At 50.2% G+C, this 13693-nt stretch overlaps 1 protein-coding gene across 12 annotated transcripts in view; it reads left to right on the forward strand.

Moving 5' to 3' along the window:
• The window catches only part of bnc2 (basonuclin 2), a 604271-nt gene that overhangs the window by 343920 nt on the left and 246658 nt on the right, over window positions 1-13693 (forward strand). For 2 of the 12 annotated variants that reach the window (XM_038804002.1, XM_038804003.1), the window contains exon 2: window positions 4009-4103. The exons of the other annotated variants lie outside the window; for them this stretch is intronic. In XM_038804002.1, coding sequence (XP_038659930.1) covers window positions 4089-4103 — 15 coding nt within the window. In that variant the 5' untranslated portion in view covers window positions 4009-4088. The remainder of the gene's footprint in view (window positions 1-4008; window positions 4104-13693) is intronic. 12 annotated transcript variants of the gene reach the window in all.

The raw sequence follows: 13693 nt of genomic DNA on the forward strand, positions 1-13693 counted from the left end.
TCCCCGTGTCTGCGTGGGTTTCACCCCCACAACCCAAAAAGATGTGCGGGGTAGGAGGATTGGCCACGCTAAATTGCCCCTTAATTGGAAAAAATAATTGGGTACTCTAAATTTTAAAAAAAAGTTGTTTAATATTAACAATGGATCCAGTGTGGGCGCATCTGTGTGTGTGTCGGCATGTCTGTGTGCGAGCGGGCGTGTCTGTGTGAGTGGGGGCGTGTCTGTGTGAGTGGGGGCGCGTCTGTGTGTGTGTCGGCATGTCTGTGTGCGAGCGGGCGTGTCTGTGTGAGTGGGGGCGTGTCTGTGTGAGTGGGGGCGTGTCTGTGAGTGGGGGCGTGTCTGTGTGAGTGGGGGCGTGTCTGTGTGAGTGGGGGCGTGTCTGTGTGAGTGGGGGCGTGTCTGTGTGCGAGCGGGCGTGTGTGTGAGAATGGGGGTGTCTGTGTGCGAGCGGGCGTGTGTGAGAGAATGGGGGTGTCTGTGTGTGAGCGGGCGTGTGTCTGTGTGAGTGGGGGCCTGCGTGTGTGAGTGGGGGCCTGCGTGTGTGAGTGGGGGTCTGCGTGTGTGCGGGCACGTGCTGGTCTGCTTGGTGTGTGTGCGTGTCCCCACACTAAGCAGCCTGAGTTTCAGGTCTGCACGGGGTTATTGATAACCGAGTGCTCTCCAGTTCTCCCGACTCAGAGGATTAAACGGAATAGTTTAGATTCGGGGAATTTGACAATTCTCCATCGCTGAAACACAAAGGGCCAGATTGTCCGATTCAGCGGCTAAGTGCGGAGGATCTGTGGCGTTTTGCGTGTGATGCACGATCAGAGGGTCAGTACTGAGGGAGTGCCGCACTGTCAGAGGGTCAGTACTGAGGGAGCTGCCCTGTCAGAGGGTCAGTACTGAGGGAGTGCCGCACTGTCAGAGGGTCAGTACTGAGGGAGTGCCGCACTGTCAGAGGGTCAGTACTGAGGGAGTGCTGCACTGTCAGAGGGTCAGTACTGAGGGAGTGCCGCACTGTCAGAGGGTCAGTACTGAGGGAGCGCCGCACTGTCAGAGGGTCAGTACTGAGGGAGTGCTGCACTGTCAGAGGGTCAGTACTGAGGGAGTGCCGCACTGTCAGAGGGTCAGTACTGAGGGAGTGCCGCACTGTCAGAGGGTCAGTACTGAGGGAGAGCCGCACTGTCAGAGGGTCAGTACTGAGGGAGTGCTGCACTGTCAGAGGGTCAGTACTGAGGGAGTGCCGCACTGTCAGAGGGTCAGTACTGAGGGAGCGCCGCACTGTCAGAGGGTCAGTACTGAGGGAGTGCCGCACTGTCAGAGGGTCAGTACTGAGGGAGTGCTGCTTTGGTGATGGTGCGGTCTTTCCGATGAGATGATAAACTGAAGCCCTGTTTGTCCACTCAAGGTGTACCTAAAAGTTCCAACAGCTCTTATTTTGAAGAAGAGCATGGGAATTCTCCTTAGTTTCCTGGTCAATATGTATTCCTAAACCAAAATAATTAAAATCAAACTATTCGGTTGGTATCACATTGCTGTTACTGGGATCTTGCTGTGTGCAAATTGGATGCTGCATTTCTTACATTACAACAGTCACCACGCCTCAAAAGATGCTTCATTGGCTGTCGAGCACTTTGGGACATACTGAGAATTTCAAGTTCTTCACCATCTTCACCATAACGACTGCTTGTTGTAAAAGTTACTGTGCGCTGCCTGCTCATCCCGGTAAGTATTCTAGCCAGCGAGATGTAGATAGTGAGGGCCACCTCATATTTTCCACATATTGACCAGGAAACTAAGTAGAATTCCCGTGCTCTTCTTCAAAATAAGAGCTGTTGGAACTTTTAGGTACACCTTGAGAGGACAAACAGCCTGTGGCAGGGTAGCACAATGTCAGGGACCCGAGTTCGATTCCCAGCTTGGGTCACTGTCTGTGCGGAGTCTGCATGTTCTCCCCGTGTCTGCGTGGGTTTCCTCCGGGTGCTCCGGTTTCCTCCCACAAGTCACGAAAAACGTGCTGTTAGGTGAATCGAACATTCTGAATTCTCCTTCTGTGTACCCGAACAGGCGCCGGAGTGTGGCGACTCGGGGCTTTTCACAGTAACTTCATTGCAGTGTTAATGTCAGCCTACTTGTGACAATAAAGATTATTATTATTCAATCTTGTTCAAGTTAGATTAAAACTTACAATTTAATGCAGTGGCCTTATTAATATTTGCAGCATTTACTCGATATAATGTTCTAAATTGCTGCAATTGATCTCAGAGTTTGCTTCATAAGAAGAAGGTGGAAGCAGATTCAATTACTTTCAAAAGGGAATGAGATAAATATTTGAAAAGATCAAAAATGCAGGGCTATGGGGAAAGAGCAAGACTAATTGGGCCGTTCTCTCAAAGAGCTAGCACAGTCGAGATGGGCTGACTGGGCTTTCTGTGATTTTATAAAATCGCCACCTAGCTAATATTTTACTTTGAAAGGTCTTTGCTGATTTTTTTTTTGGCCAGCAAAGCAGAAATACCTCATTATAAGCAAACTGCCTACTTAACAGTATTGCATTTATCATTGTGATGGGAATTCATCAAATGTATTATTGCTAAATTTGCAGTCGATGGTTTGCTACTGGCAACACCCTGAGGATTTTCCAGTGATCACTCATCTGCTCCCCTGTTGCCACATGACTGCTGCTTTATCCAAAGAGGTAGCCCAGGTTCGGCCACACCTACACATCAAGCCCCAGTCAGAGAGTGCAATCCACATTCCCCAACAGCAGCGAGTAGGTGAAGCAATCCACTAACCGAGCCACTGACTCGGTGCAACGTTTAAACAACCTTGTTTTGTTCGGGTTGGGGGGGAGGGTGGAGGGGGGGGGGGGGGGGGAGGGTAGGATGGGTGGATGTGACTTGGTTAGTGAAATACATGTCACACATTGACCACACACGGACAGTGGAATGACATCCTTCAACTCTGTGGTAATGGTATTGCACACCAAGGAGGAAGGGATTGCCAAACACTTTCTTAAAAACAAACCAGCGAAGCCAGTGTTTTCTCTAATGGGAATGATTATATGGTGAGGGAATAACTTTAGTATATCATAACCTGTTAATGAGTATTTGTTTATGTAGTATAGCTTCATATTTTCATCACACATTTTAAATTTTTTCATGGTATTTGTAGAAATGTTTGAGGAGTGAGATTGAAATGCTGTTTGCAATGTGGTGATCCACCATCTGGGTGAGGAATGTGCAATCCCAGACAAAGGGTTGGCAGAGGCTTTTCGCTGTCTGAATCCTAGTGCCTGAAGATACCTGTGAAACACCTGGCCAGCATCAGCAGGTGACTAGGAGAGAATCAGTGACTGGTGTTCAAACAACTTTGAATGCTTTCAACATGACTTAGTCTCTGGCCTCTGAAGCAGAGGCAGCTGGAAGATCATCGGCTTTCAATTTTACTGAGGCTGCAATGGGGCAGAGGCACCATTTGGAGAGAGGAATGCATGGTTCTGCTGCAAAGAGGGAAATGCAACTTGAGGTGATTAACCCCTTAATTACTGAGCAAAAAATGATGGGATGTGCGGAGCAGGGTTGTTTGATTGGGACTACAGGCTGTATTAGGGTTAGGGTCAGTGCTGTTCTGTTAATATATCAGACTCTTTAATTGTGTTACACTGTCAATGGAGGGGTACCTGGAAGAAAGTGACCAGGTTCATAGTCGCCGTAACCTCATGTTTGGGTTACAGCACAAACCCGCTCTGCATTATTGTCTATTTTATAAATTTATTGACAGAACTTTTCATAACGCAGAACATTTGTCAGCGCGTTCCAGTGATACGGTGTTATGCCATTTGACAGGATGTGTCAAACAAAGCTCTAATGTTTACCAGATTATTAAAGGGAATCATTTGCAATAGATTATGGCAAATTCCGTACATGTTGGAGCCTATGTGTTATTTTCTGGTAATGGATAAGAGATTACAGATTTAGAAGTTCCCAGAGGTGAAATGAGGTGCTTTTTATTTTTCCTATGCAGTGAGCCTGCAACCTGAAATCACTGCCTGGAAATAATTCAGCAGGAGCGAAAGGAAGTGGCTAGTTGAAAATTGGAAAGCTATGGGGGAAGAGCAGGTGAGTGGGACTAATTGGATAGATCTTTCAGAGTGCCGGGACAGGAATGATGGGCCGGGTGGCCTCTGCTGTGCTGTATAGTTGTGTGGTGTGCAGGCAGCTAGATCTAGCTCTGTTGCCAGGCTAACCTTTTCTTGCTCATGCCATGTACCCGGGGGCAAAGTTGGCAGATCTAAACCATTGGACGGTATGTGGAGGAAATCTTTCTAGGAAGACACTGTGCTTTGCTGAGTAATTGACCACCTGACCAGCTTTGACAATGGAAACAACAGCTGATATTATTTACCGAGATTGGAGAGTTGATATTGTCAGCGGTGGGCCATACGTCAGTCTCCTTTGTTTTTTAATGTTTGTTCCCTAAGAGTTCCCATTTTCTAATCTCGGGTGTTTTATCGTCGTCTTGAAGTTGAATTGGAAAAAGTTGTCTCAGTAGCACTTTGTGCGAATACACCATGGGTTGTAATACCCAACAACTAGGTCCCAGCTGTGATTACCAGATGTAACTAACAATCCTGAATGGCTGGGGCTAAATGAAGTTGTGAATTCCCCGATCCACAGGCCAGAGATTGGCAATGTTGGCAATATCCCAAAGATTGTGTGGAATTTGATTGGGATGACTTTTCATGAGATCATTCACTAGACAACCCATCAGGAAGGATTCCTCGTGTTACTATTTTAAGTGATCTGAATTTAAAATATGGAAGGAGGTCATTTTGTCTTGTAAGGTAGTGCAGACTCCAGCTCATAGACTCCAGCTTTCTACTTTAATCAGATCTTCTTGCCCATCTCCCCACCAAATCCTTTTGTTGCCTTCATTTGGATGATTTTATGGTCATTTGCTCGTTAACAGCACCAGCATTTCAGACCCTAATAACTCCTTGTGTGAAAAGATTTATTTTGGGTTCCCCCTTGCATCCTGTTAGTGATTGGCCATCTTGAACAATCTTCGTGTTCACCTTCTTGAGTCATTTTGCAATTTGGAGAGCTTCAATTTGACCTGTTGACCCACCTTGACCTGTTGACCCAATGAGAAGCAAACTGTTTTCCACAACTCTAAACTTCTGTTTCCTGATAAAAGTCGTGTAAACTTTTGTTGTATGTCTTTCCACGACTCTGCTCTCCTTCCGACGATGAGGTGCCCGGAGCAGCGCACAATCCTCCAAATGTGCCTCCTCTTCACTGTTAACCGCCCTACCAATCTTGGTGTCGTCTGCAAACTTACTAATCATTTCCCCCACATTCTGTGTCATTTTATATCAAACAGCCTCTACCACCACCCTTTGTGTCCTTTTACTAAGCCAGTTACTAAGCCAGTTTCGACAAGTGGGGCCTCACGGTAGCATGGTGGTTAGCATCAATGCTTCACAGCTCCAGGGTCCCAGGTTCGATTCCCGGCTGGGTCACTGTCTGTGTGGAGTCTGCACGTCCTCCCCGTGTGTGCGTGGGTTTCCTCCGGGTGCTCCGGTTTCCTCCCACAGTCCAAAGATGTGCGGGTTAGGTGGATTGGCCATGCTAAATTGCCCGTAGTGTAAGGTTAATGGGGGGATTGTTGGGTTACGGGTATACGGGTTACGTGGGTTTAAGTAGGGTGAACATTGCTCGGCACAACATCGAGGGCCGAAGGGCCTGTTCTGTGCTGTACTGTTCTATGTTCTATGTTCTATGTATAAGTTTCCTTGAATTCCATGCACTTCAACTGTCTCAGTCAGTCTCCCATGTGGAACCTTGTCAAAAGCTTTGCTACAATCCATATGAACTACATCAACTGCACTTCCTTCATCCACACCTCGGTAGCAAGTTTGTTCAGCATGAGCTCTGACAAAGCCGTGCTGACTGTCCCTAATCAACCCCCAGCACAACCTCTGACAAAGCCATGCTGACTGTCCCAAATTAAACCCCCAGCACAACCTCTGACAAAGCCGTGCTGACTGTCCCTAATCAACCCCCAGGCCTTTTCAAATGGAAATGAATTCTCTCCTTCAGAATTTTCTCCAATAGTTAACTCCCTGGTTTATCTCTACCATCCTTTGGAGCCATGATGTGGAGATGCCGGCGTTGGACTGGGGTGAGCACAGTAAGAAGTCTTACAACACCAGGTTAAAGTCCAACAGGTTTGTTTCAAACACGAGCTTTCGGAGCACGGCTCCTTCTTCAGGTGAATGGAAAGGCCTTTCCATTCACCTGAAGAAGGAGCCGTGCTCCGAAAGCTCGTGTTTGAAACAAACCTGTTGGACTTTAACCTGGTGTTGTAAGACTTCATCCTTTGGAGCAACATTGGCTGTTCTCCAGTCCTCTGGAACCCTTGGCCAAAGAGAGGAATTAAAAACCTGGGTCGGAGCCCCTCCAATTTCCCACCTCCCAGAGCATCGTGGGATGCAGTTCATCCGGGTCTGGGAATTTGCCTATTTTTAAGCCCGTTAAAGCCTCCGATACCTTCTCACTTCCTCCCTATGTCAAATTGCTCAAGGTCCTCACGGTCCCATTTCCTGAGTGAAGACCAATGAGAAGTATTCATGTAACACCCTCGCAATGTCCTACGGCTTCACACACACATTGCCCCATTGATCTCTGTAGCGCCCTACTCTTTCCCTGGTCAACCTCTTCCCCTTAATGTATTTATAGAATATCTTGGGGGTTCGCCCTATTCTCACTTGCAAGTCCCTTTTCATGCCCCTTTTTGCTCTTCCAATTGTTTTCTTTAGTTCCCTCTTGCATTTTCTATATTCCTTTACTATTATTATTGTTATTATAAATATCTGTTCCACTATTTCCCACTGACTCTTTGGGGGTCTATAATACACTTCCAGTAATGTGGCCACCCCCTTTGTATTCCTAAATTTTACCTATAAAACCTAGTTTGAAGACCCTTCCAAGATATCATCTTTCCTCATTGCAGTAATTGAATCGTTAATTAATAGTGCAACATTCCCTCCCTTTTTACAACCTGCTCTCTCTCACCTAAAGATCCTGGGCTGGATTTTCCAGTCGTCGAAATCCCATTCGCCGATCGGACGGAGAATCAAAGTTCCTGACCGAATGGGGGGAGTGTCACTTTCACGATGCTCCGCCCCCTCCAAAGCAGCGTACTCTGAGAGTTCCCAAAGCAGCGTACGCTGAGAGTTCAAAGCAGAGAGTTCCCAAAGCAGCGTACTCTGAGAGTTCCCAAAGCAGCGTACTCTGAGAGTTCCCAAAGCAGCGTACTCTGAGAGTTCCCAAAGCAGCGTACTCTGAGAGTTCCCAAAGCAGCGTACTCTGGGAGTTCCCAAAGCAGCGTACTCTGGGAGTTCCCAAAGCAGAGAGTTCCCAAAGCAGCGTACTCTGAGAGTTCCCAAAGCAGCGTACTCTGAGAGTTCCCAAAGCAGTGTACTCTGAGAGTTCCCAAAGCAGCGTACTCTGGGAGTTCCCAAAGCAGAGAGTTCCCAAAGCAGCGTGCTCTGAGAGTTCCCAAAGCAGCGTGCTCTGAGAGTTCCCAAAGCAGAGTGTTCCCAAAGCAGCGTACTCTGAGAGTTCCCAAAGCAGCGTACTCTGAGAGTTCCCAAAGCAGCGTACTCTGAGAGTTCCCAAAGCAGCGTACTCTGAGAGTTCCCAAAGCAGCGTACTCTGAGAGTTCCCAAAGCAGCGTACTCTGAGAGTTCCCAAAGCAGCGTACTCTGAGAGTTCCCAAAGCAGCGTACTCTGAGAGTTCCCAAAGCAGCGTACGCTGAGAGTTCCCAAAGCAGCGTACGCTGAGAGTTCCCAATGGCGTCGATCGCGAGTGGTCCCATCTCTCAGGAACTGGGCGTGGCAGCGGCGGACTCAGTGCAGCGCCTCTACAGTCAGGGGAGGGCCGATCTGCGGACAGGGGGGACATTATCAGGGGCTGGGGGCACCGTGAGGAGGGGGGGTGGTCTGGGTGAGTGAGCTGGCCAAAATGGGGGGCACTATTTCGTGGGCCAAGTCCGCAAGTGGCCTCTGCCATGTAGCACAGCAAAGCTGCTGTAGGCCGCTGCCCTGCGTGGCCATGGACCCGGGAATTCTCCGGGCCGTATCGGCAGCTAGAACCGGGTGCTCCAAGCTGCCGGCATGCTGGACCCTATCAAACAGAGGATCGGTGACTGTTTTACACCATTTGTTCTGTCGTAAAACACCACCGTTTCCACGCCGGCATGGGGACATAGCACCAGAATCAGAGAATCTAGCCCCCTATACCCTAGGTGTTAAGTTTCCTTTCCCTTAAGTCCTGCCCTTCCCTTAGCCATGTCTCTGTGATGGCAACAATATCACAATTCCATGTGTCAGTAACTCCCCTTAACTCATCAGTCCTGCCTCTTACACTCCCAGCATTAAAGTAAAGACCATCCAGCCTTGTCTTACTCTCTTGACATTCAACATTGCTGAACTCAATCGGACTTGCTTCCTTTACTACAGCATGATGTGTGTCTATTTTGCTAAAACTCGGTGTCCCCTCCTCCTGCCAAACTGGTTTAAACTCTTCCCAACAGCACCAGCAAACCTATTTCAAGGATGTTTTTCCCAATGTTTTTTAGGAGCAGACCCTCCCTCTTATACATGTCCCACCTTCCCCAGAAATGGCCCCAGTGACCCAAGAATCTAAAACACTTCCTCCTGCACCAACTCTTGAGCCACGCATTCATCTGGCATATTTTCCTATTTCTATACTCTCTAGCACATGGTACCAGGCGTTATCCAGAAATTACAACCCTGAGAGGTCCTGCTTTTTAATCTACTGTCCATCTTCCTAAATTCTTGATACAGGATCTCATCCTGCATTTTATATCGTTGGTACCAACATGTACCACGACCGTTGACTTTTCACCCTCCTCCTTTATGATGCCCTGCAGCAGTTCAGAGACATACCTGGCCCCAGGGAGGCAACACACCACCCCAGAGTCACGCCTTTGTCCGCAGAAACATCTGTCTGCTACCAGCGGCAGCTTCCAAATACCGATTTTGTGAGCATGACCCCAGGGGATTCCTGCCCCACCTGCCTGTTCTTCCTGGACTGTCTGGTGGACACCCATTTCCTTTTTCCTCTTGTTCTTGAGCTGTGGTATGATCACCTCTCTAAACATGCTGTCCATGTAGCACTCAGCCTCACGATGCGCCATTGTGTCTCCAGCCGCTGCTCAGGCTCCGGCACCCAGAGCCCCAGTTTCTGAAGCTGGGAGTACTTCCCACACATGTGGTCATCTAGGATGCTGGGAAGGTCCAAACTCCCCACATGTGACAGGTCACCCATTCCACATGTGACAGGTCACCCATTCCACATGTGACAGGTCACCCATTCCACATGTGACAGGTCACACATTCCACATGTACAGGTCACACATTCCACATGTACAGGTCACCCATTCCACATGTGACAGGTCACACATTCCACATGTACAGGTCACCCATTCCACATGTGACAGGTCACCCATTCCACATGTGACAGGTCACACATTCCACATGTACAGGTCACCCATTCCACATGTGACAGGTCACCCATTCCACATGTGACAGGTCACCATTCCACATGTGACAGGTCACCATTCCACATGTGACAGGTCACCATTCCACATGTGACAGGTCACCATTCCACATGGCTGTCCTCACTGACATGTCTCAAAAGTAAAAATTTACGCCTTAGACTTGTCAGTTACTCACCAACGAACCAATCAGCTTACCACTTTCATGTGATGTCACTCTTAGTTTTTTTCAAAACTCAGCTCGTTGTCTGCACAGCGGCCGCAGGTCTGATTCTATCCGCTGCCAGATGTTGGGTGTTGTTGGAGCTGCACTCATCCAGGCAAGTGGAGAGTATTCCATCACAATCCTGACTTTTGCCTTGTAGATGATGGACAGGCTTTGGGGGGGGGTCAGCAGGTGAGTCACTCGTTGCAGGATTCCCAGCCTCTGATCTACTATTGTAGCCGCAGTATTTATATAGCTTAGAACAGGCATTGTCAAACTCAGGGGTGTGACCCATAGGTGGGTCGCGGGAGGGTGTCGGGAGGGTCGCGGAGCCGTCCGTCGTGGCCCTCCCGATTGCGCACCGATGATTGGACACGCATGCGCAGTGCGGCAATTTTTTTTTAAATATGGTCGCAGCCTTTTGTTTTCAAGTTCGGGGGGCCAAAGGGACACGCAGGTCGGCCGGCGTGGGTCGCGATGGTCGGCCGGTGTGGGTCGCGATGGTCGGCCGCTGTGAGTCGCGATGGTCGGCCGCTGTGAGTCGCGATGGTCGGCCGCTGTGGGTTGCGATGGTCGGCCGCTGTGGGTTGCGATGGTCGGCCGGCGTGGGTCGCGATGGTCGGCCGGCGTGGGTCGCGATGGTCGGCCAGTGTGGGTCGCGATGGTCGGCCGGCGTGGGTCGCGATGGTCGGCCGGCGTGGGTCGCGATGGTCGGCCGGCGTGGGTTGCGATGGTCGGCCGGCGTGGGTTGCGATGGTCGGCCGGTGTGGGTCGCGATGGTCGGCCGGTGTGGGTGGCGATGGTCGGCCGGCGTGGGTGGCGATGGTCGGCCGGCGTGGGTCGCGATGGTCGGCCGGCGTGGGTCGCGATGGTCGGCCGGCGTGGGTCGCGATGGTCGGCCGGCGTGGGTCGCGATGGTCGGCCGGCGTGGGTCGCGATGGTCGGCCGGCGTGGGTCGCGATGGTCGGCCGGCGTGGGTCGCGATGGTCGGCCGGCGTGGGTCGCGATGGTCGGCCGGCGTGGGTCGCGATGGTCGGCCGGCGTGGGTCGCGATGGTCGGCCGGCGTGGGTCGCGATGGTCGGCCGGCGTGGGTCGCGATGGTCGGCCGCTGTGGGTCGCGATGGTCGGCCGCTGGTAAAAATTGGTCCTCGGAAAAAAAGTTTGAAAAACACTGGCTCAGAAATTTACAACCAAATTTGCTAATGATACAAAGTTGGGTGGTACTGTAGACAGCCTAGACGATGGCATAAAATCGCAAGGAGATATTGCAAGGAGACTTGGTGAATGGGCAGAATTGTGGCTGATGGAATTTAATTGAAGCAAGTGTGAGGTTATCCATTTTGGACCAAAAAAGGATGGAGCAGAGAACTTTCTAAATGGAAAGAGGTTGGGTACAGTGGGTGTCCAAAGGGACTTGGGGGGGTTCAGGGTCACAGATCCTGAAAATGCCAGGAACAAGTGCAGAAAATAATTAAGCAGGCTAATGGAATGCTAGCCTTTATATCTGGAGGATTGGAATATAAAGACACAGGGGTTATGCTGCAGTTATACAAAACCCTGGTTAGACCCCACTCTGAGTCACTGGGAGCAGTTCTGGGCACCACACCTTAGGATGGATATTCTGGCCTCGGAGAGAGAGCAAAGCAGGTTTACAGAAATGATACCTGGACTACAGGGATTGAGCTGGGAGAAGAGATTACTCAAATTAGACCTGTTTTCACTAGAATTTAGAAGGTTGAGTGTTGATCTGATCGAAGTCTTCAAGATGTTAACAGGGGAAGACAGAGTAGTCAGGGCATCTCCACCTCCTGGCCTGACTGGGGCGATGCGATAGCGATCTGGGCGGCACTCTGGGAGTGATTCCGGCGGTGACTGTGACCATGGGGGGGACCCTCCTGGCCTCACTGGGGCGATGCGATAGCGATCTGGGCGGCACTCTGGGGGTGATTCCGACGGTGACTGAGACCATGGGGGGGACCCTCCTGGGCCTGACTGGGGCGATGCGATGGCGATCTGGGGGTGATTCCGGCGGTGACTGAGACCATGGGGGGGACCCTCCTGGCCTCACTGGGGCGATGCGATGGCGATCTGGGCGGCACTCTGGGAGTGATTCCGGCGGTGACTGAGACCATGGGGGAGACCCTCCTGGCCTCACTGGGGCGATGCGATGGCGATCTGGGGGTGATTCCGGCGGTGACTGAGACCATGGGGGGGACCCGGACTGGCACATCCTGAGCCTGCTCCGTCGGTTTCTGTGAGCAGCGTGGAACGTGGTGAAGGTGGCGGCTGGCTTCATGTTCCTGTGCCTGGACTGAATAGGAAACTGGACTAGCTGCCCAGAGTACCATGCCCGGGAGCCATGCGGCACTGTGCCAATCCCGTGGTGGCATAAGGGAAGTCTGGTAACTGATTAGGAAACAGGCCAATCGCTTCCCCAAAGATCCAGTGCTCAGTTCCTTCTTGGCCATTTTGAAGGTTTGGGCCCCCGGCTTGGCCAACCTGAGGCCGAATGATACGGGGTGGTCCGCACGTGTCCAATTCCGTTCGAGGTCGCGGACGACTCGAACTCCCTGCTGGTGGTCGCGACGCAGATAACAGACACCAACACCTTGGGTGTTCCATGGCTTCTGAATGGGTTCCGCAGTCTTTCCGCAGACCTCCACGGTGGTCTTTGTGGCCCCGGTCTGCATCTTTTGGACCTCGAGCCACTTTGAGCGGACGGCCACCATGACGAGGAACGTTGCCGGCGAAGTCTATGTGGACGCATGACAGTAACATTAGGAATGATAGTAAAAGTTTCTTTAAATACATTAAAAACAAACGGGAGGCAAAAGTAGACGTTGGGCCGCTCCAAAATGACGCTGGTAATCTAGTGATGGGAGACAAGGAAATAGCTGAGGAACTTAATAAGTACTTTGCGTCAGTCTTCACAGTAGAAGACATGAGTAATATCCCAACAATTCAGGAAAGTCAGGGGGCATAGTTGAATATGGTTGCCATCACAAAGGAGAAGGTGCTAGAGAAACTAAAAGGTCTGAAAATTGATAAATCTCCGGGCCCAGATGGGCTACATCCTAGAGTTCTAAAGGAGATAGCTGAAGAAATAGTGGAGGTGTTAGTTATGATCTTTCAAAAGTCACTGGAATCAGGGAAAGTCCCAGAGGATTGGAAAATCGCTGTTGTAACCCCCCTGTTCAAGAAGGGAACAAGAAAAAAGATGGAAAATTATAGGCCAATTAGCCTAACCTCGGTTGTTGGCAAAATTCTAGAATCCATCGTTAAGGATGAGATTTCTAAATTCTTGGAAGTGCAGGGTCGGATTAGGACAAGTCAGCATGGATTTAGTAAGGGGAGGTCGTGCCTGACAAACCTGTTAGAGTTCTTTGAAGAGATAACAAATAGGTTAGACCAAGGAGAGCCAATGGATGTTATCTATCTTGACTTCCAAAAGGCCTTTGACAAGGTGCCTCACGGGAGACTGCTGAGTAAAATAAGGGCCCATGGTATTCGAGGCAAGGTACTAACATGGATTGACGATTGGCTGTCAGACAGAAGGCAGAGAGTTGGGATAAAAGGTTCTTTTTCGGAATGGCAACCGGTGACAAGTGGTGTCCCGCAGGGTTCAGTGTTGGGGCCACAGCTGTTCTCTTTATATATTAACGATCTAGATGACGGGACTGGGGGCATTCTGGGCAAGTTTGCCGATGATACAAAGATAGGTGGAGGGGCAGGTAGTATTGAGGAGGTGGGGAGGCTGCAGAAAGATTTAGACAGTTTAGGAGAATGGTCCAAGAAGTGGCTGATGAAATTCAACGTGGGCAAGTGCGAGGTCTTGCACTTTGGAAAAAAGAATAGAGGCATGGACTATTTTCTAAACGGTGACAAAATTCATAATGCTAAAGTGCAAAGGGACTTG

The sequence above is a fragment of the Scyliorhinus canicula genome, chromosome 8, assembly GCF_902713615.1.
Source record: "Scyliorhinus canicula chromosome 8, sScyCan1.1, whole genome shotgun sequence".
NCBI lineage: Eukaryota > Metazoa > Chordata > Chondrichthyes > Carcharhiniformes > Scyliorhinidae > Scyliorhinus > Scyliorhinus canicula.